General features: G+C 36.5%; 2 protein-coding genes across 2 annotated transcripts; both read left to right on the top strand.

Moving 5' to 3' along the window:
- Window positions 1–7354: 7354 nt before the first annotated feature.
- LOC145215095 (organic cation transporter protein-like) lies at window positions 7355–13943 on the top strand. The gene is made up of 10 exons (XM_080083748.1): window positions 7355–7570; window positions 8048–8144; window positions 8967–9043; window positions 9990–10093; window positions 10698–10852; window positions 11745–11913; window positions 12230–12454; window positions 12570–12784; window positions 12990–13172; window positions 13722–13943. Exons 1-10 carry the CDS (start codon window positions 7412–7414, stop codon window positions 13874–13876), a joined length of 1539 nt encoding a protein of 512 aa, XP_079939874.1. The 5' UTR covers window positions 7355–7411; the 3' UTR covers window positions 13877–13943.
- Window positions 13944–16364: 2421 nt separating this feature from the next.
- Window positions 16365–21779, top strand: LOC145213231 (organic cation transporter protein-like). Its single transcript, XM_080081462.1, has 10 exons — window positions 16365–16523; window positions 17276–17372; window positions 17593–17669; window positions 18004–18107; window positions 18721–18875; window positions 19279–19447; window positions 20478–20702; window positions 20851–21065; window positions 21286–21468; window positions 21625–21779. The coding sequence occupies exons 1-10, from the start codon at window positions 16365–16367 to the stop codon at window positions 21777–21779; spliced, it is 1539 nt and encodes a 512-aa protein (XP_079937588.1).
- Window positions 21780–21869: the final 90 nt, after the last annotated feature.

The raw sequence follows: 21869 nt of genomic DNA, 5'->3' as shown, positions 1-21869 counted from the left end.
TGATTTTCTATACACTTCTCAACCCTTTCCTCTCCCGCGGGTTGAACCAGATCTAGCCGTGTTCTCAAATTGCGTTTGAGGAACAGCTTGGCGGGGGACTCCCCTAACAATGCATGGGGAGCATTGCGATAGGACAACAAAAATCTTGAAAGTTTGCTTTTTAGGTTCCCAGGATCGTTTGCCATAGATTGTAAACCTCTCTTCACAGTTTGTACAAATCTCTCCGCTTGGCCGTTGGTGGCTGGAGAATAAGGTGCAGTCTTCGAATGACGGATACCGTTCATCTTCATGAACGTCTCGAACTCCTGTGAAATAAATTGAGGACCGTTGTCTGAAACTATTTTTTCAGGAATACCGTTCCTTGAGAAAACGTTGCGAAGTTCGTCTATGGTTGCAGCCGCCGTGGTGGAACGCATCGGGATTACTTCTGGCCACTTAGAATAGGCATCCACGATCACTGTTACAATACCAAAATGAGTTTTGTCAATTTATGTTCAAGAGACTGGCTAATGGTGCTGCGTCCGATCCTGCTTTGTTTGAAAGCGCAAACAATTTCACATAATTCATGTTGCAAAATAAATACTACGGACGCTTTATTTGGCAGCCAGTATCAACAAAATAGTGTTGTTATACACATGTGCATTTCCCCACCAACTAGACCGAAAACATGTGACAGTAGTAGCACCATTTTACTTATTTTTACTTTTTTGGTTACACACTTGAAAAATGTTGGTGATACACTTGAAGAACAAAAACGACAAAATAGTATGCCCGGCTAATTGGTTGGATGAAAACTGCTACATTACACTAACAACGGTTGCTTTTCACAAAACTTACTTTACGTTACGAAATTTTTTTTTTATTATTGCCAGTAAGAGAAATTGTATACACAAAGGAAGGAAAATCGCTACGTCTGTATTATTGTACCAGTAAATAGCGCACATTTTCTTTGCTGTTAATGGCTACCAGTGGATTCCAGCATTTATACTACAATTTTCTTAGTATGTAACAGGATGCTGCGTGTTCATCGAAAGTGCGGAACGGAAAACTGCTAAACGAATTTAATGATATCGTGGAAGTGGTGCTATAGGCATCAGAAAAGCATCGATTGCTTGCAGTGTAATACGACACTTTAAGCAGAAACAGTGAGCAAATAACAATTAATATACAAAGTTATGCTTAGAAACCAATTAGGATGTACATGAATTAACTAGAAGGACAGTTTTTATGCAAACAGTTTTTCAGCATAAATTATGTCGTAATTTTCTCATATGTTGTCCTCAAATATTAGATTTTAAACTTCAATTAGTGGCTGTATTCTACTATTAAACATGATAAACGGGTACTGTTGTTATGAACATCATTTGACACCAAAAAAACTTATTCGAGTCACTAAAGTTGCAGACCACTTAGAATGCAGATAAAACCACAAAAACGGTGACACTAGAGCACAAACGAAAAAGGTAAAATAGATGTCTTATCGTCGTTTGGACGTTCAGAGCAGCGCCCGCCAGGTCCAGGAAGTTGTTACTTCTACAAATTTGCAATTCATTTGATGTAGCATTGCGGAGTATCTAAGATCGCGTACCAGTTGACTTGTCATGTCAAATTAGTAGCTTAGCGTGCAAACAAGATGGTGTGTAACAGTGGTTTGGGACAGATGATTTGAAAAGTGCTTAGAAAGCAGATATATTTGTGTACACAATGTACGGTTTCAAATATCCAGGGCAAAAATAGTAAAGCCATTATTTGCGTGTAAAACACAACAACGTTTCGGCAGTTTCTTTTTCATGGTCAGGTGAAATAAAACCAACAGAAGGGCTGTAACTTGGTGCCGCAAAACAGTGAAAAAGGGCGCCGCGAAGTTCAGATAAAAGCAATTAGGCGCTGATAAAAATTAGGCGCCGCAAGCTGATTGGTTACAAACGGGTATACCCGAGGCATTGGAACGACCGTTAAAATAGAGTGGTATTGATACTTGATCTTTATTTAGTTCTGGGTTGCATTAAGTTCTATCCTCTGTTGGTTTTGTTTTATTTAACCTAGCAAGGACGAAAGGAATGGCTGACCGAAAGGAATTGTGATGTTTCATGTGCAAATAATGGCTTCGGGCTTTTTGCTCAGATGTATTTGTATTTCTAGTCTGTGTTTTAGGTACCACAAACCGAAAACAAGCGATGAAAAAGTTGGCGAGCCATGCGGCGGCACCTTTCTGGTGCGTAGTTTTATTGGTTTAGCGTGATAATTTAACTCAAGTTTTAGAGTTTAAATAATCAACGGCTGCGAAAAAAACCATTTTATTGCCTTGCATATCGTTTACCACCAAGTATGCGCGAGACAGTGCAATACCCTACTTGTTGTAGATGAAAAGTCCTTTGTTTTGGTTATAAATCATGGAGTCATTGGGAAGTCCATTTGTTTCCGATTAACGTGGCAACCCCAATAGAGATATATACCGTGAAGATAGTGTCGTTTTTCAGTGATGATTCGTTAGTATACAATTTGTCAGCATCAGTATATTAGTGAAGTGCAAAATACACCCTTTTTTGTTGCGCTTTGTCCCGAGGCACATGGTGTTGCATGGTTTTATCCCGTTGGTTATGTATCAGAATCAGTGGCGGCTCGTGCATAAAATTTGTGGGGGTGCTGCCCCCACAAATTTTAGCCTTTACTGAACATATATAAGTTGGCAATATATTGAAAAGCTACATTTCTAGTTTTCTGGCCATTTGTTTAGTGTATAAAAACAAGTAATACAAATCTTAATTAGCAACTCCATTGTGACGTAATTTTTGTTACGCAATAATGTACACGAGTGTAAACAGCAGACGGCATCATTTGTGTATTTTGTTTACTCGCACAGCGACGGGCCAAACATAATAACGTTCAGTAATGTGAAAAACAAAAGCACACGTGGCACAGCTTCGAAACGAAGCGGTTGTAAATACGGTAAAACACAACAGAACAATAGAAAAAATACATATAAATGAGTCGAAAAGGTCGAAGTATTTCAGTTCGACAACAAAAATTGTCATGTTTCATTTAAGTAAATTTAGTCACAGTCAGCGTTTTCAACATATTCTATGACACTTTACAGATTATTGTCACACAAAAAAACTAGACATACAGCTTTTTATTGGTATCATAACTAACAAATTTAATAACCACATTACATTGGTTTCAGAACTTGTTCATTTAAACATCTTTCTTGAATTTTTGTGTACAGACTATTAATTGTATTTTGGTTTCTTAACTGCTATAATTGCTGCTTGCTGGCAAATAGCTTATAATTCCTTTTTTAAGTGCAAAACGCCTTCAAGCTTTAAAATTTACAACACTCTCACTTAAATTTAAACCATATTATTAAATCTTGTGCTTCCTTTTTCCAACCAAAATGAATCATGAAGTTATAGTTGGGACATGATAATTGATAGCTTCTTCCTTAATCCCAAATGATAACTAAGAAACTGTTTTTCTATTTAGTACTAGCACTGCAAGTGCAAGTCTTTTGGAAATATTGGTGTTCCTCAGAAAAAATTGGCATCTTTTTCACTGTTAAAAAGAACTGTTTTGCCTTAGAAGGAATCATGGAAACAGCAAAAAGGATTTTTCATCCTAGTAATTTAACTTGTCAAAACATCATCTCTGGATTAATTATTTTCAAAGTAATCATGAACATCAGATTTACAGAAACATTTTCATTTGAGTAACTAGCTTTTCTTTGTCAACAATAGGATGTGCTTGGCGTCACTACTATCTTGTCTGTAGAATGTTCATTCTTAAGAAACACTTCCTGTGAAGCAATTTAGCAGCTACTGTTTAGACAAACAGTACATGTCCATTATATCAATGCACATGATTGTACTTGGTTGCAAATACTGTCCACATGGTGTGTTAAGAAATCCACACTTTAAATTGTCTTCACTCTTTTTTTGTCTTCATTTCAAAATTCCTGTTACTTGCAGTTGTTTGTTCTGCATTTGATATTGCCTGAATTTCAGTAAGGCATTGAACTCCACTGTCACAAATATAACTTTTCTTTGGTAGCATTAGGAACTAAAACTGAGTATTTCTTGTTGTTGCTTATTCCTGCATGACATTGGAGTAACAGATGTTTTGTCCCATACTTTCATAAATCTTTTTAATTCAGTTATTTATTATAAAGGTTAATTGTGACTTTTAAAGGTGTTAGATACACTTATTTATTTTAATGATAACTGTAAAAACTGAAACCCACTTACAGTCATCTTAAAAAGTCACCACTAACAGTCAAACAATAAATTTAATGATAGCAAAATAATTATTTAACTGCACTCACTGTCGAACTTAAAAACACAGTACACGGGTTTGGCTTTGGAGCTCACTGACGCGAAGCAGACAACACAACTAGCGCTACGTCACGCGAGGGGCTGCGCGAGCCACAGCCCCCTCTCGCCTATTTCGCCCGGCATGTAGCTTTTCCAAGTGCGCATGCGCACAACTGAAAACGTCATGAAACGTCACGAAACTGGAGCTGCAGCTCCGCCATAGATAACTTATTATTTTTTTTTTTTTTAAATAATACAATTTTTTTATTAATTTTGATAAAATGTCGATTAGATTAATGCCATAAAAGTTATTCTTAGTATACACTGATCAAACATAAAAACTATCTGTAAAGATTGTTTTGTATAACAACTTGGAATAGGAATGTCAAGTAAAAATACTGGGGGTGCTGCAGCTCCGCAGCCCCCTCGCACGAGCCGCCCCTGATCAGAATATTATAGTATGTTTATTCTAACGCATTTATTTTGTACAAATACACACACCAGCAATAAATTAACAGTTATATTGTTGTACTTACTGCATTCATTAGGTAATGACCCTGGATCGTCGCAGTCTCTTGTTAATTTCAAAAAGTTATTGCCAAAAGTTTAGTTTCCCTGTTCATTGTATAAAACAAAGTTTAGAAAGTAGCCCCGGTCAAGTAAATATCGCTAAGGGACAAAAGCTGGCGTTTGGAAGATATGAAAAGCGACTTTGTTTGTTGTTGTTTCTCAGTGCTGTTTTACACTCTTTCATTGGACTTGAGTTTCTTGTCGCGTACTACACCTGGTCATCTCGCTGTGCATTTACAACTTGCACAAATGTAAGTGTTACAAGGATTGTCAGAATTAGCAACTAGTGATTGTTCTTTAGTAACTACGCGCTAGTCATGGTTATTCCGTTGTCATGTTTGTCATTAGATGGTTGGCACAACAATTTATAGGAAACGCTGTTGCAATATATTTTGATTTACTCTAAACTAGTGTTTTTCAACAACTCTGGTTTGTCACACTATTTCGTTTTTGTAGATTGTGTAGCGGTCACGTGCTTTAACACTATTATTTTGGCACTTTGGTAACCAAAGTTTGGTTTGGCTAAGAATTAAGTAGTGGAAAATTTTAACTGTGCAAGCATGACTTTTCGTTCCGATGGGATTTATATGTTGCTTTTGCGACATGGTATTGAGTGGTGTAACTTTACTTTTACATGTGTTATCATGAAGCAGTAACTATTGGAAGTCAATGCGGTTTTCACATTCAATGTCGTTTATTGGGAGTACACATTCAATGTCGTTTTTCCCACACTGTTACATGTTCCTGGTTTCCTGTTATGTTCCAACAAGTGGTTGGAAATAGTTGTGCAATCCATTGCAGAGCTGCATATCTTCGCAAGTTTTTAACTTAAAACAAAATAATAACTGATGTGAGTAAAAGAAACTTTGGATTTGCATTTTGATTTTTTTTCAGACAAAATGTGCAAAGAACAAGCAAGTAGTTTTTTTAGCTCTCAGATATTTAAATAGTTGAGAAAAGTTGTTCTAAACCACTAAAACGAGGTTAAGTTTTGTGTTATTTCGCACAAAACAATAAAAGTTCTATGGTTAAATTCGTGCATGGATACGCGACACTTGTTTGGCCACATTTTGTAAACACAGTTGCGTAAATTGATAACAGACGTGTTACTGTATAAAATGTAAAACACCTTAAACTAAGGAACGCTGATAATGTTGGAATTGAATGTAGATAATTTGGCACACTTCTAATCTAAAGCATTGGTAAATGTTTCCAGCCCATAATTGCTTTGCTTCATTCTAACGACGGATTTGGGCTTGTATTGCAATAATTAGTGTTGCATTGAATCGACGCAATTTGCTCCGAACCAAAGCCGAACAGAAATTCGTCTGAATCAACCAAAACATTTATCACGTCATGCGAAGTCGTACGCTATATATGCCTTTGAAAAAAATAATATTAGTTTTTCTACTAGGACAACAGTGGTGTTACTAGATCAGAGTAGTTTGTGTTAATTATATTTTAGTTCTTTGGGTGTTAAGGTTACCTCGGCCATGGTTGCCAGCCAATAATAAGTTGCTGACTTTTTGTCTAGAATGGGCAATACGATAATGTTTTGAAAATCGTAACAGTTGACGCGATGGAGTAGTTTGAAAGATTGTGTTTTCTTTATAAAACAGGAAAGACAGTCGATTTAAGCTTAAAATTAGTGCTTTAATTGAAATTAGTCTAGTAGTGTTGTACAAAATTTTCGGTTTTTATTTTGCTTAACCGGCCATTTTTTTTTACAAAGATTCGGTTTCGGTCAAATAATTTGTTGCGAATCGAATATTCTGTGAATCACTATTGTATGCCCCTGCGGATCAGAATAATAATTAACAAAGTCTTTAATTACAAGCATTTCCTTTGCTGTTTAGTTACCAGCGAATTGTAATATTTACGAAAACGTGCATAGGAAGTATCACGATGCATGGAAATTAATAATGTGCCAAATTTGAAAATTAATAATGTAGAAAGGGTAATTAATAATGTTGCAAGAAAAATTTTGAAATTAAGAATGTAGAAATGGAAATACTAATGTTGCAAGAACTATGGGGAAATTGATCATGTTGCAAGGGAAATGTTCAGTAATTAAAATTTATTGCAACTCGTAGTAATTAAAATTTATTACAGCATTTGGACTTGACAACACGATAGGCATGTTTTTTAAGAACACTTCATTGCCCTACCGTTCTGGTGGGCAAATCGTCAGCAAAATTGCAAGTTCTTGACCAAACATCTAGTATTTTGTTTAGCATCACACCGGTCGAACGTTAAATTTTGTTAAATATGCAACCTGGTGGACGAAACGCTTGTTCAGTAATTTTAGCGCTTATCACAGCGAACCTAGTTCGTTTTACAGTACATACAGGGACAGACTGAGGGTTATATTGTAGTATTTTCTGCATTTAATAATATCTGACATTGAATCATCGCAGTCTTTTCCTTATTTAGAAATCAGGGCTTATTATTAAAACAGCATTTCTCATTTCATGGTTTCTTTCTCCAGTGTTTGAAACAAAGTGTAAAAAACTAGCTTCGGTCAAATATTAGTAATGGACAATGATGGCGAAAAAAGACTGTTTGGAAGATACGAGAAGCGACTATGTCTATTGTTGTTGCTTAGTGCTGTTCCGAACGCTTTCAGTGGGCTTCAGTTTCTGGTCACCCACTACACCCCGCCGTTTCACTGTGCAACTACAACTTCCACAAATGTAAGTACTACCAGGAATCCCTATGTACAAAAAGTCTTGTGTGCTCACACGCGGCTGCAATTGAATTAGGTGTAATTGCTGAAACGTCCTCATAATATATCAGAGTTGTAAGAGGCCCCAAAATTGGAGCCCGAAGCCGGATCGAGCCCGAAAGTACAAGCCCGATGCCTGACGCGAACCCAAATCGTTTTTGAGTAGTTCGTTTAAGCCTGAAAGTTTGATGAACAGCCCTTTATATAAAAGCCTACAAAACGTACTACTACAGACTATAACTAAACGCGCAGTTTTATAGCACTGATGGATATTAGCTGAAGTCCAGCAACTAGATACTTAGTATGGTAATGTTATGTAAAAAAGGGACACAGAATTTAAAGCCGAATGAAATCAAGCCTGTTTAACAAATTACAACGTGTGCGCCATAATTAACATTATAAATGGATTTGCTATAGTTCTAATAGATTAACCTTACTTTTTCAGATTTCAAGAGAAGGTTTATTGCAACGAAACGTTTCGATTCCGTCAAATAAATCGTTGGCAACTTGTTGGATTCATAATAATGTTACAGCAACCAAAGGTAACATATAAGAGGGAAAATTATTTTTTGTGACATATGCATTTAGAGCAGTGGTTCTTAACCGGTGGGAAATTTCCCACTAGTGGGAAATTCAATGTTTTTGGAGGGAAATTATGTGAGTCAGAAGTCACCAAACTCGGGCCCGTGGGTTGAAATTAACCGTTGAAAATTAATTCAATACAATATTTTCCGCAACAACATGTAAGATTAAGATCACCTAGTTTTACAGGGCGCATAAAAATTCAAAAATCGTTTGTTACGTCACAGAAATTACTAAAAGTATCAATAACTTTGTTATTGTTCGCGAATAAATGCATTTGATCTGTTGATTGTGATGCAATAAATGACTAACGCAAGCATATGAGATGTTTCAAAATTCCACACGATTTTACTTTCTCATGAAATAACTATTCAAACTCAATAAGATTGCAGTATACCTTTACCAAATCGCTTCGCTACAATTATTTCGATTAAAGAATATTTGTTTTCTTAATGTTGGGCACAAAACATCATTATAAAAATAACAGAGGGGGAAATTTGAACTTGGTGATTTACTTTAGTGGGAAACCACACCAAAAAGGTTAAGAACCACTGATTTAGAGTGTGGCATTTCACGTTTTTTATCGTGTACAAACGTTTGACTTCGATGGAAGTTTTAGTGCAGGATATTTGTGTAAAAAGTTTGGATATTTTATCTAAGCCACTATTATTATTCAATTAAAATAATGAATGTATTATATTGATTTTTTTCTGCTACTCGAATATGTATTATCAATTTTGATTGGAAGATACTATTTTTTTTTTGACGAAACTATTTGACAGATAAAAATGAAACCAGCTCGAAGCAACCTTGTACATCATTCGATTTTGAGGAAAATGTTGAAACTGCCGCTACACAGGTACCACACTTCATCTTTGAAACAGCAAACGATAAAATCCTTAAACAAAATTAGTCAGTTCATATAAACAACCCATATTTCGACTATAAGGCATCATCAGTTTCTGGAAATCGATATAAACATGCTAATACAAAAGTAGGACAGGCACGCGCAGGGAGATACCAACAGCGGGGTGTGCCGAAGGAAGTTGTTAACGCACTCACGGCAATGCCATTCCTTGAATGTTTACAGGCAAATAGTGATCGTCAGTTTAAGCCATGCTGTTCACGGTTTTGATCCATCACTAAAATTGCCGTTTTGTTCGCTTTACCTTTGTTAACGTGGAAGGCCGATTTCACCATAAAAAATTTAATTATGAAACGCGCTAGTTGACTGTCAAGGTACAAAACAACTGTGTATAAGTGACGTTGCTGAAGTATGTGGGTGTAAAGATGCTCACCTGGTCTTTAACGTACTTGCGTGTATGTTCAGAATGAAACAGAGTTTTAACGCGCCACAAACGAGATATTTTAGGAGTTTTTCTTGGTTAAACATCAGCTATGCTGGGTAAAAGTTGGTACGCTACCTGGTTCGTCTTTTCAAACGGCAACACAACAATAGATGGACGGTATGCGACCTGTCTTTCCATTATTTGTCAATAGCATATCCAGTTTCTGTCCAGTATCGTACGTGGGAAGTCAGAGGCTATTTAAAACTCTTTCAGTCTGCTATAAAGCAATCTACAAGCGTTTTCGGAAATTGGTAAAGGAAACAATTGAAAGAAACATTTTACGATCAGATATTAAACGTAGACCCACTAAACTATTACAGCGCCGTCCGACCGTTTTTTAACCTAAACCGAAATTCATTGTCTGTTTTACAATTAGGTATTTTGGTATTGTTAAAATTAATTGTCCTTATAGAAAGATTATAGACTTATAGAAGAACTCTTTACTGTGTTAAACAGTTTGAGATGGTTTGTGACAAAGCTTGGTGGAAGCCGACCATAACATCAATGTACATGATTGGGAAAGTGGTTGGGTGCTTCGTTGCTGGATTTATTGCTGACAGGTGGGATGTCTGACTAAGTAACTTTTTAATTCAACAAATACATGCGGTTAGACTACTTAACACCCTATATGGGGTTTAAAACCTGGATCTGGCATTAAAACGGTTAAGAACCACGTCCGACGATAGGCACAACCGAAAATAAACCGATTACACACGATTTGTTTCGCACTAAATTTCTTTCCAATTAAATCCTAAAACATTCAGTGTGAACACCATTAAATCTGTCGCTGTGTTTTATTTGTTTTTTCGAAAACAAATGCATTTCGCTTTATAAGCATCATTCGTGTCTGAAAACAAAAACACTAATAAAACACAGCGACAGATTTGGTGGTCTTCACACTGAGTTTACTTGATCTGATTGTAATGACTCTGAATCGTCGCAGTTGCTTTACTTGAAAGGAGATTTCATCAATAAGAAAAGATTTACTACAATTAAATCCCAACAATAAAATTCACGTCTACAAGTCTACATGGTTTTAAACACTATTTCCGTGTATTGTTTATTTAATTTACGATTATAAAGATAAAGTTTTCCTTTTTTCTCTGTAGTTTAGCTCCATCCGAAAACATAAACTATTTTTAAAGATGTTTCAATATTTTTCAGATTTGGGAGACGAATAGGATTTCTTTTGTTCTTTGTGGGGCAATTTGTTTTTTCAATCGTTATCAGTTTGACATCCAATTTCTATTTGTATGGAATATGTGTGGGTATCTCTGGCTTATTTTCATTGCCTAATTATGAAATTGCCACTATAATAGGTGAGCAGTAACGTGTTGAGTAATGCAAGTTGCAAAATTTTGTCGTTAAATTGTTCGAATCAAAAACATAAACCAGATGTTTTCTGTTTGAAAATTACTTGTCGGTTTTCCAATGTAAAATTTACTAGTTGGTCTTAATAGCCTTGATAATGGTAAGGTACGTTATAACTTATGCTTTGTGATTTTTTTACTGGGTACGTCTAAAATGTACGGGATTGATTCGTGCTTTATCATCAACGCTTGGTGCACCTTTGTATCGCTTGGTGTATTTTCATACCGCTTGGTGCTCACCTGTTGCATCTTTATATCACTTGATAAAGTTGCACCAAGCGATAAAAAGATGTTCTAAGTGATGTTAGAGTGCCCCAAGCGACGTTAAGGGGCACCAAACTCACCCAAAATAGCAATATAAATGTGTACCAGACCATATACGGGTGCACTAAGCGACATAAGGGTGCACCTAGCGATATAAGGATGCACCTAGCGACATACGGATGCACCTAGCGATATAAGGATGCACCTAGTAGTGACAAAAATGTGTACAATCGATATAAACATTCATCAAGCGTTATTAAAGTGCACCAGGCAATATAAATATGAACTGAACGATATATATATATGCACTAACCGATATAAAGATGCATCAAGCAAAATTAAAGTGCACCAGGCGATATAAAAGTGCATCAAGCGATATAAATATGCAACAAGTGATATGAAGGTGCAGTAAGCGATATCAAAGTGCACCGAGCCATATAGAAGTGTACCAAACAATATTTAAGTTCGCTAAATGGCGCTATTGTGCACCAAGCGATCCCGTATATTATTGACACGCCGCTTGTGCAACGCGTTTTCATCTATAAAATCATGCAAAGTTTCACCTTAATTGTTGCAGGCATGGAGACTGTCAGCATCGAAAAACGCGGTCTTGTATACTTTTTCGCCGCGCTGGGATTTGGTTTGGGCTACGTACTCTTTGCTTTGTGTTCATTTCTATTTACAAGCTGGAGGTGGTTTCTGGTATTCGGAGGGCTTATGGGTATTCCTTATATCCCGTATTTTTGGTATGCGGATTTTTTTTTTATGATCTTAAAAAAATGTCAAACCTCTGAACTTTTAAACTGGACAGAGCAAATGTTACTCATCAGTTTTTTGCATGGTTTTAACAACGTAACTCTTGCTTAGGAAACAACTGCCAACGAAAAGGTTTCTACATTTAGTCTGAAATGTCTTTGCACTAAATGGAGTCAAAAATTAGCAGTTTTATTTTTTCATTTATATGTAGGAAAAAATATTCCTTTTCTCTGATTCAATAATAAGCACATTTTTGTGGGGTTGTGGCTTTGCATTGAACACTAGTCAAGACTATTCGTTCCGTAGGCTTATAGATGAAACGCCTACGTGGCTTATGGCAAAAGGACGAACCGAGAAAGCAAAACAAATTCTAAGGAAGATTGCAAAATACAACGGCTTTGAGGAAATCAATCTCTCTCTTGTTAAACCAATTGACTCTCAAACCTCTCACGCTTCGTATTTGACAACATGCAAACAACTTGTTCAAGAAAAACGTTTGCTTGGAAGGCTGGTCATGGTAGCGTTGTCATGGTAACTTTAATTACATTCGTTTAGGTTTACAAAAAGGCTTTAAATTCTACATGTGTTCAATTGGATGTATTTAGGTAACAATTTAAACATGCCATGTAAAACTTGTATTTTTTAGGTTTATTGCGTCAATGACATATTACGTCACCGCACTAAACAACAATTCACTGAGTGGAAATCGGCACCTCAACATCTTCTACGGTTCCATTGCTGAGATTTTATCTTCGCTAGTTTATTACTTTGGGAACTCTTATTTTGGAAGAAGAAAAAGTTTCATGAGTTGTATGTTCATGACCAGCATATCGCTGTGTGCAGCCCCATTTTTAGCAAAATGTGAGTGTTGCATTTCATGTGATTAAGAGAAATGATGTACAATGTTGTCCACGGAAAAACTCAACGCGAATTGTTCATTGAGATTATAACAGTTTTGACTCGCCTGTTACAGAAAAAACATTTTGAACACACTATATAAATAAGAGCATTCTACAAAAAGATCCATCATAACGTTTTCACGCAATTTTTAAAACCTTTAATGCAGGGAATGGAACGGCTTCAATGGTTGCAAACTTGTTCGCCAAATTCACAGTTGGCGTAGCTTTCAATATTTTGTATCCGTACAACGGTGAACTCTTTCCCACAACCATCAGGTCTTCAGTTCTTGGACTATGCAATGCCTCGGCTAGAATGGGAAGCATCATAGCACCATTCGTCGTATACGTTGGTTTGTTCTTGTTCGTATTTAACAATTTAAGCCTATAGGTCAGTGCTCTTCAACCCTTTGTGGTCTGGTGAACCCTTAGAGTTGTTGTGACGAACTCATGCACCCTGTTTACTTAAAATCAAAACTGTTGACGTAAACATTTTTGATCAAAAACTTTTGACGTAAATTAACGTCAATCTGCACTGTGCGCAAAGCGTCTTTTGAAGTAGATATATGTCGACCGGACTGAAAGTGTTAGACATCAACATTAAAAAAAAAATAAAAGGTTCATTTATACATCAATTGAAATCTACACCTATTTTCTAATATCCTGAAGGTCAAATATTAATGGTTCATTAAAAGTTTGTGATGCACCCTTGTATACCCTTTCGTACTGGTGCACCCCATGCATATTTTGGTGCACACCGGAAGAGCACTGCTATAGATCGCCCAGTTTCATTGGCAACACCCTCTCAGTATTATATGCATTTCACTTAAATGTACTTCGATTTAATGACCACTAGTCACTACTGTCAAGATAGACCCTAAAAGTTTTGCAATATTTTGCAGGGGAATCAGGCAACACTTTAGCACCATCTATTGGAATGGCAGTGGTGCTTTTCGTCTCAGCGCTATCCTATCTACTTATTCCCGAAACTAAGAACACTAGGCTGCCGCAGACTGTGAAGGAAGCAAAGAATTTAAATTGTCAGGCTCCTATTTAAAACGTTTCTGCAATATACATGTATATTCAGTCTCCTATATTTGAAGAAATAAACTGCTCAAAACAAATTTCGGTTCATGCCTTGTTGACTAGTTTATCCATGCAACGGCACTCCAGTTTGTTGAGAGTAACAGGAGACCTTATAGTATGATAGAGGGTGTACTGTCTGCAGCTGATCATTTATTGGATCGATGCTTTTATACAGATCATCATTAATCAATAATTAACCTTAACAGATTACACTTTACGTAATGGACACGCAATGGAGGTTTCACAGCAAAACAACCAAGCGTGAATGTGCCAAATTTTTTACCCTTTCCACCTTAATGAGTTTGGTTTTATTATTTAATCTTTTGCGGCAAATTCAGGCCAAGGATATCGAACAGTTGGCGGTAAGTATTAGCAAATGTCAGTCTACAAGAGTGATAACACAATATTTTCGTTTTTTGTGCAGTTTTGCACAAACAGCGCAGATTGGGTTGGAAGTGATTCTAAGCCTGTTTTTCAGGTAATGGGAAACGATTTTTGACGTTACTCAACCCGTAACATACGTTTTAATACGACAAGAGCTGACAACTGGTTCAGCGCTTGCCGATTATATTTTTCGACAATCAGGCGACAGTCCGAAAACTGAAAATTGACGTTTGTCGTTTCATTATGCAACAAGACGAAACGGATTGGTGGAAAACATGATCATCAGTAATTGAACGAAGTAGTGGCAAACAAAAGCAGTGAGAAAAGCAACGTAATGCACAAATCAAAATCATTTGCAAGCAGATGGGTGAACTTGAACAGAACTGAAAAACAACAAAAAATTCGCTTTGCTTAAATCAGTGTGGCGAAGTTCAACATGGTGTTATTTTGCGAATCCAATATGGTGTGATGTAAACACTGACAAAGATTAATTCCCATTTCCTTTGAAATGTGATCAGGCTTCAAGTTGCACGCTGTATGTTTTGCCGACAGAAAGCAGGATGTCATGCTCTTTTGCACACAGCTCGTTTTTCTCGGATTTTGACAAAAACGTTTAGGCTTACCGTTTTTAAAAATACTAGAACCATGCATTTTAAAAATAGATGATTGATGTATATTTTCTTGTAACTCTCGTAACTTTATCCACTTGTATTCTCTTTTTTGAGTGTAAAAGAAACCTACGACGCAAGTTGAGGAGAGACATATTAGCGCCGGGCCTTATCTGCGTCGCGGGAGAGATGGGGATTGGTTGTATTGAGACTGAAACCTATCGTTCAGCCTTATGTTAAAACCCCGTGTTTGTATAGTTTATAATCTGTTGTTAATATTTAGGACTGTTGTCATATTATGTGTGTAATTTAGATAGTCTGCCATTTTTGCCCTGTGTGTTATGCTGTATCTTATTTATTGAAATTAGATGGCGGTGTAAAATGTTGTATGTATTTAAGGGTATTGCCCTGCTAAATAGTTGACTTTAAATAAAACTAAAATTAGCACACACAGATCCAAAAGCTTAATAGTAAATTCACGCTTGACTAAGTGTAAATTAAAATACTTAATCTTTGTTAACATAAATTGTATTTTAATTTGTGACGTCAGTTTAAACTTCGCAGTCTTAATACCCTAGATATCGCAGTCTTAATACCCTAACTAAAAACGTTACAACAAGGTTGTCCGAATAATATGTAACAAAGGAATATTTTAGGAGAAACACTATTAAAGACATTAACCTCGGTGTTTGTAGACAAAATTTTATGCAGTGTTGATAGCAAAGTAATACGGGGACGAGCTGATAATGGGCATTGAAGGAACAAGTGTTTTTAGGGGGTTTCTAAACCTTCACAAGCGCAGCGAAGGTATTGTTTAGGGATCATTTTTAGTGGGCTGTGACCAAGTCTTAGCATACAATGGACTGCGATGAATTTTGGCTAAGATCCATGTGCAAAATCCACCGGTATTCTTAAAAAAGTAACCTGAAGATGTATATTTGCCAAGATGTATGACTGTTTTCAAAAGCATAATTGTCACATATGTATTGGGTAAATCAGACATTCTTTCAAACGGATATCTTTTTTTTGTTGTTAAAAAGAACAACATGTACATGTTGTACATGTTGAGGACGTCCTCCATAAAGAGGACGTATGGTAGGCCTAACAAAATTTTTGACAATCTTTTTGTTTGCGATTTTGCTTTGAGCACATGGTCTATCGTTGATGTTGTTACACAAAGCGGGGTTAATTTATCCATTTCATTTTTCTTGTTTTGATGTCGAAGAAAATTACTATGTTTATCCCAACGCATTTTTCTTGAATAACAATAAATACTGCTTACATGTTTTTCGGTTTTAAGGTTATATGGTAGTATTTAGTGTTTAACCACGAATTTATAACCCTAAATCGTCGCAGTTGTGTGCTTATTTTAAGATTTATTATTACTGAAACAACATTGCCTAATTCGGTTCCTTTACCCAGAGTTTGAAACAGATTGTAAAAACTAGCTTTATTCAAATATTGGCAATGGACAATGCTGGAGAAGATAAACGCTTTGGAAGATACGAGAAGCGACTTTGTCTGTTGTTGTTGCTTAGTGCTGTTCCGAACGCTTTCAGTGACCTTCAATTTCTTGTCACCCACTACACCCCGCCATTTCGCTGTGCCTTTAAAGCTTACACAAATGTAAGAACTGCAAGTAATGCCAGAAATATCAACCAGGAAGTGTTCTTTTGCAACTACGATGCGTAATTCCGTTGACATGTTTGTCAGTAAATGGTTGGCACAACATGTTTTGGGAAACACTTCTGTGGTATGCTGGACTTATTTTAAACCGGCGTTTCTTGACTACTCTGCTGCGGCACAAGTTGCGTTTTTGCAGATTGTAACGATCAGTCTTAATTTTTTGGCCTTAATTAACAACATTGAATAGGAATGAGACGACATTGATACTATATGCGATCGGTTGGTCGTCACTTGTTGAGGCGGGGAGGGGCCTCCGCAATAAGAAAAAAGGGGAAAAAAGAAAGTAAGAGTACAATTAGTAAACGCGCTTTAACTACACAGTTTTTTGGGACGGGGTATGTTTTTTTGGTTTTTATATTGGTTTACAGCTCTTATCCTATTTCGGCCACTTGAGCTTTTGCTGTTTACGTTTTGTTACATCGGGTCTTGCCGATTTATTTAACTGTTGCCATTCAAACAACTGTATTATTGGTGTCTAAGGATAAAAACTGTCACCAAATTCATCTCATATCTGCTATATTTGTTGTTATGTTCCGACAATCACACTGACGAATTGCAAAATGTAAACTAATGATCTGGGTGAACGTAAGTGCGTGCTTTTAACAGTTCACCCTCACACTTAATGACCTTGGGACAATTTAAAGCAAATACATCTTGGTTTTCACTGTAAAAATTAATATCCTTTTTTATAGATTACAAGGGAGCCTTTACCTCAACGACACCTTTCAATTCCCTTGAATGAATCGTTGAAAAGCTGCTGGATCCAAAATAACGTTACGACAAATCAAGGTACGTTCATAAAAAGCAGAAAGCGAAAGAGTTTAGTGACATCTACATTATTTATTGCATTCACCGTTCTAAGGTCGTAAAACACTCATTATATACAGGGGCCTTCTTATTTCGAGTAACAACGATTTAGGAGTGAAAACAGTTTTTATTATTTAGATACGGTTTTACTTTTCGATTATGTGGATTGAAGCACAATCTAATTAAACCGTATGTTTTACAGAAAAAAAAGAAACCAGCTCGATGCAACCTTGTACATCATTCATTTTTGAGGAAAATGTTGAAACTGCCGCTACACAGGTGCCACGCTTCGCTTATCTTAACGTGAAATGCCTAGATTTCTTTTAAAAGTAAACAATGTAGTCCGAAGAAAATCGGCAAATTTTTATAATTCGCTACTTAAAGACTTGTTCGGTCGGTTGGAACTTTGAACCGAGCTGCAAATGTTTTTATGACTAAACTTAAAATCAAACAAACGAATAATCCATTTAAATTTCAGATATTATTATTTCTAAAACACATTGCCATTTTACTGGCCCAAATTAAACCGATTAGGTACATCTCTAGTTAAAATTGATTTTACACGATTGACCATACGTTGGTGGCAAGATTAATATCTTTGTATGTTAAACAGTTTGCGATGGTTTGCGACAAAGCTTGGTGGAAGCCAACAATCATATCAATGTACATGATTGGGATAGTAGTTGGGTCCTCTGTTGCTGGTATTATTGCAGATAGGTAGGTTTTTGTCTGAAGAACATTTGAATTTAATGAATGCAATAAGTTGAGTTGAGTTGATTGCGACAAAACTGCACTCGACTAAATGCGCTGCAGCTACACTGTATAATTGTCATGTTTTCGTTGTATTTTCGTGGTTCCATTGTGGGTTTTGCTGTGCTGTTCGTAAATGCATGGTGTGTTTTATTTTACATGGGATTAGAAAACTTACCACCTTGGGTTCAAATTTGAATCTGGCAACGAATAGGGTTAAGAACGACATATGCAGACGATATATTAACGGATTATTGTTAAAAAGCTGCGAACGGGGCAGAACCGAAAGTAAAAACAAGAAACTCACTATTTTTTAAGAACAACAACGATTCAAAAGTTAGATTTACCGTTTAAATTACAAAACAAATGTGGCCGAGGAAGATTCTGAACCCAATCGGGACGTTTTCTTTTCAATTTATTCCTGTACCCGACCCTAAAAATCATAAACATTACACGGTACACGCTTTTTATAAACACTATAGTTATGTATTGTTACATGACGGTTATAGAGACAAAGTTTTCTTGTTTCCGGAAAAGCGATTTTTCTGCTTCCGCCAAAACTCGTTTCATTATTTTTCAGATTTGGAAGACGAATCGCGTTTCTTCTGTTCTTTGCAGGCCAATTTGTGTTCTCAATCAGTACCAGTTTTACATCCAGTTTCATTACGTATGGAATGTGTGTGGGTATCTCTGGCCTATTTGGCTTGGCCAACTTTGAAATGGCTACTATAATAGGTGAGCAGTGACGTGCTGACTAAAAAATATTATTATTAAAGTGTCCAAATCGTAAATTCAAACCAAAATATTGTCTCAGTAGCATATTCCTTGTCGCCTTTCGAATATAATTTTTTCCTACATTTCAAAACAAACTAATCAAGCTTAACCTTTTCCAAAAAATCGGCTAGGTTAGTTCGTTTTATCAGTCTAGTAAACGGAATGATGTATGCTGACTTTTCTTGTTTTAAGTAGTGAAAAACTTCTGCTTTGCACCTAATATGGCACACAAAAGCATTCTAGTTTTACCCATTAAGGTGTAAGGTGAACCCCCGGTTAGGAAACTCTGCTCTAAACGTTTTTGCTTACGCATGTGCATCACGTCTTCATCTACAAAACCATGTATTATTTGATCTTGTTGCAGGCATGGAGACTGTCAGCGTCGAAAAACGCGGTCTTGTATTCTTTTACACAGTGCTGGGATTTGGTTTGGGCTACGTACTCATTGCTTTGTGTTCATTTTTATTCACAAGCTGGAGGTGGTTTCTGGTATTTGGAGGGCTAATGGGTATTCCTTATATCCCTTACTATTGGTAAGTCTTATTTTTATGTTTTGACTTTTATTAAATTTGTCAATAAAAAAATAAAAGTTGTATAGTACTGAGCAAATGTTACTCATTTGTTGCTTGCATGATTTTAACATCATAAGCTCTGCTTATCAACCAATCCGGAACTTGTATTAGCGTCCAAAAAAGTTTATAGTTTAAGCAAAACGGCTGAATCAGGGCAAATTTCCCAAAGTGTTATCAAGCTAATTCGGTCGGGAATCAGCAATTTTATTATTGCCTTTCGTTCTAGGAAACGAATATCGTTTCTCTAATTAAGGGGTGCACAACCTTTTCGCCAAAACGGCCGCAGTACAGGTCCTTATTTTAAACGCGACCGCCAATGTTCATGTTTGTTGTTTTTACTGATTTAAAGAAATGTGAATTAGCTTTTATAATCTTTTTTTACAGCTAAACGATTTCGCAAGCAGTGTTAACTTTTATATCGTCACATTCTGTACTGTTGAAAAACGATAGGCGTACAAAAAGCCCAACTCTTGCTGGCCCGTCTCATATCTGTTTCCATCTTAGTAAAGTCTCTTCAGACCATTTTTTTTAACTAAATGAATACAAAAAGTGGCCGACGATCAGCGTCAGTGTAAAGTTTTATTTGAAACAGAAATAGTAATTTCGCCTATTTCTATTTGAATAAAACAGAAACTGACGATGGCTCAATAGGCGAAATTAATATTTCTTTTTCAATTAAAATTTACACTGACGCTGAACGTCTGCCACTCTTTTTGAATATATTTTGTATATTTGACAAGTAAAGACAGATCTATCGGTCACCACCTTGTTACAGAGGCCGATTCTTCTATTCTGTTACGACATCACACTTACGTGAATAGAAAAAGTGTTTTAATCAATTCACAGCCACCCTTAGTTTAATGTGCAACGCCGCATAAATTCGTCGACACGGCCGTGGGTTGCGTACTTCGCAAAAACTGAATCAAACTGCTCTGGTTAGCGATGTCGTGGCAGTTTGATTCAACACCAACCAAACCATTTCGTTCTGCAGGCTTATTGATGAAACGCCAACGTGGCTTATGGCAAAAGGACGAATCGATGAAGCCAAACATATTCTGAGAAAAATTGAAAAGTACAACGGCTTTACGGAAAACTGTCGTCCAATTGTAAAACCAATTGATTCTCTAACCTCTAACTCATCGTCTTGGACAACATGCAAACAATTTGTTCAAGAAAAACGCTTGCTTGGAAGGCTCGTCATCGTGGCGTTGTCATGGTAACTTAGTTTTATACCAACATAAAAAAGTTTAAGTTGGCAGTACCGAATCGGTTGCATGATGGGTTTCTACAATAAGTGATTAATTAGTTATATTTAGGGAACAATGTATATGCATGTGATGCACTCTTTGCATTGTTTTTTTTAGGTTTATTGTATCAATGACATATTACGTCACGACACTAAACAATAATTCACTGAGTGGAAATCGACACCTCAACATCTTCTACGCTTCAATCGCTGAGATTTTATCTTCGCTAGTTTATTACTTTGGGAACTCTTATTTTGGAAGAAGAAAGAGTTTCATGAGTTGTATGTTCATGACCAGCATAACCCTGTGTGCAGCCCCATTTTTAGCAAAATGTGAGTGTTATAGTTTTCTTGTGATTTAGAGAAATGGTGTACAATGTTGTCCACTTTGTTGTCTACGTGGGTTTTTACAAACTTAAAGTGAATTGGTCATTGAAATTATAACAGTTTTGACTCGCATGTTACAGAAAAAAACACTTTTAACGCACTATAAGTTATAAATAAGAGCATTCTACAAAACGTTTTCACGCAATTTGTGAAATCTTCAATGCAGGGAATGGAACGGCTTCAATGGTTGCAAACATGTTTGCCAAATTCGCAGCCGGCGTCGCGTTCAATGTTTTGTATCCGTACAACAGTGAACTTTTTCCCACAACCATCAGGTCTTCAGTTTTTGGATTATGCAACGCCTCGGCTAGGATTGGAAGCATCATTGCACCATTCGTCATATACGTTGGTTTGTTCATGTTGGTATTAACAATTTAAGACTGTAGATCGCCTCGTTTTATTGGCACCACCCTATCAGTATTGTATGCATTTCGCTTATATGTACTTAATGGCCACTACATCACTACTGTCAAGATAGACCCTAAAAGTTTGCCATACTTTGCAGGGGAATCAGGCAACACTTTAGCACCATCTATCGGAATGGCAGTGGTGCTTTTCGTCTCAGCGCTATTCTATCTACTTATTCCCGAAACTAAGAACACTAGGCTGCCGCAGACTGTGAAGGAAGCAAAGAACTTAAATTGTCAGTCTCCTATTTAAACCATTTCTGCAATGCGAAATTATATTCAGTCCCCTATATTTGGTGAAATAAACTGCTCAAAACAAATTTCTGTTCATTTTGTTTATTTT

The sequence above is a fragment of the Phallusia mammillata genome, chromosome 2 (genome assembly GCF_965637545.1).
Source record: "Phallusia mammillata chromosome 2, kaPhaMamm4.hap1.1, whole genome shotgun sequence".
Classification (NCBI taxonomy): Eukaryota; Metazoa; Chordata; class Ascidiacea; order Phlebobranchia; family Ascidiidae; genus Phallusia; species Phallusia mammillata.
Note: the sequence above shows the minus strand (reverse complement) of the source record. Positions and strands in the feature narration are given on the sequence as shown.

Excerpts from the sequence above, each read along its gene's own strand:
- LOC145215095 (XM_080083748.1), top strand. The coding sequence starts at position 7,412 with ATGGACAATGATGGCGAAAAAAGACTGTTTGGAAGATACGAGAAGCGA. Across the intron at positions 9,044-9,989 it reads TTGAAACTGCCGCTACACAG|TTTGAGATGGTTTGTGACAA; the intron begins GTACCACACTTC and ends TGTGTTAAACAG. Across the intron at positions 13,173-13,721 it reads ACCATTCGTCGTATACGTTG|GGGAATCAGGCAACACTTTA; the intron begins GTTTGTTCTTGT and ends AATATTTTGCAG.
- LOC145213231 (XM_080081462.1), top strand. The coding sequence starts at position 16,365 with ATGGACAATGCTGGAGAAGATAAACGCTTTGGAAGATACGAGAAGCGA. Across the intron at positions 16,524-17,275 it reads CCTTTAAAGCTTACACAAAT|ATTACAAGGGAGCCTTTACC; the intron begins GTAAGAACTGCA and ends CCTTTTTTATAG. Across the intron at positions 18,108-18,720 it reads GCTGGTATTATTGCAGATAG|ATTTGGAAGACGAATCGCGT; the intron begins GTAGGTTTTTGT and ends ATTATTTTTCAG.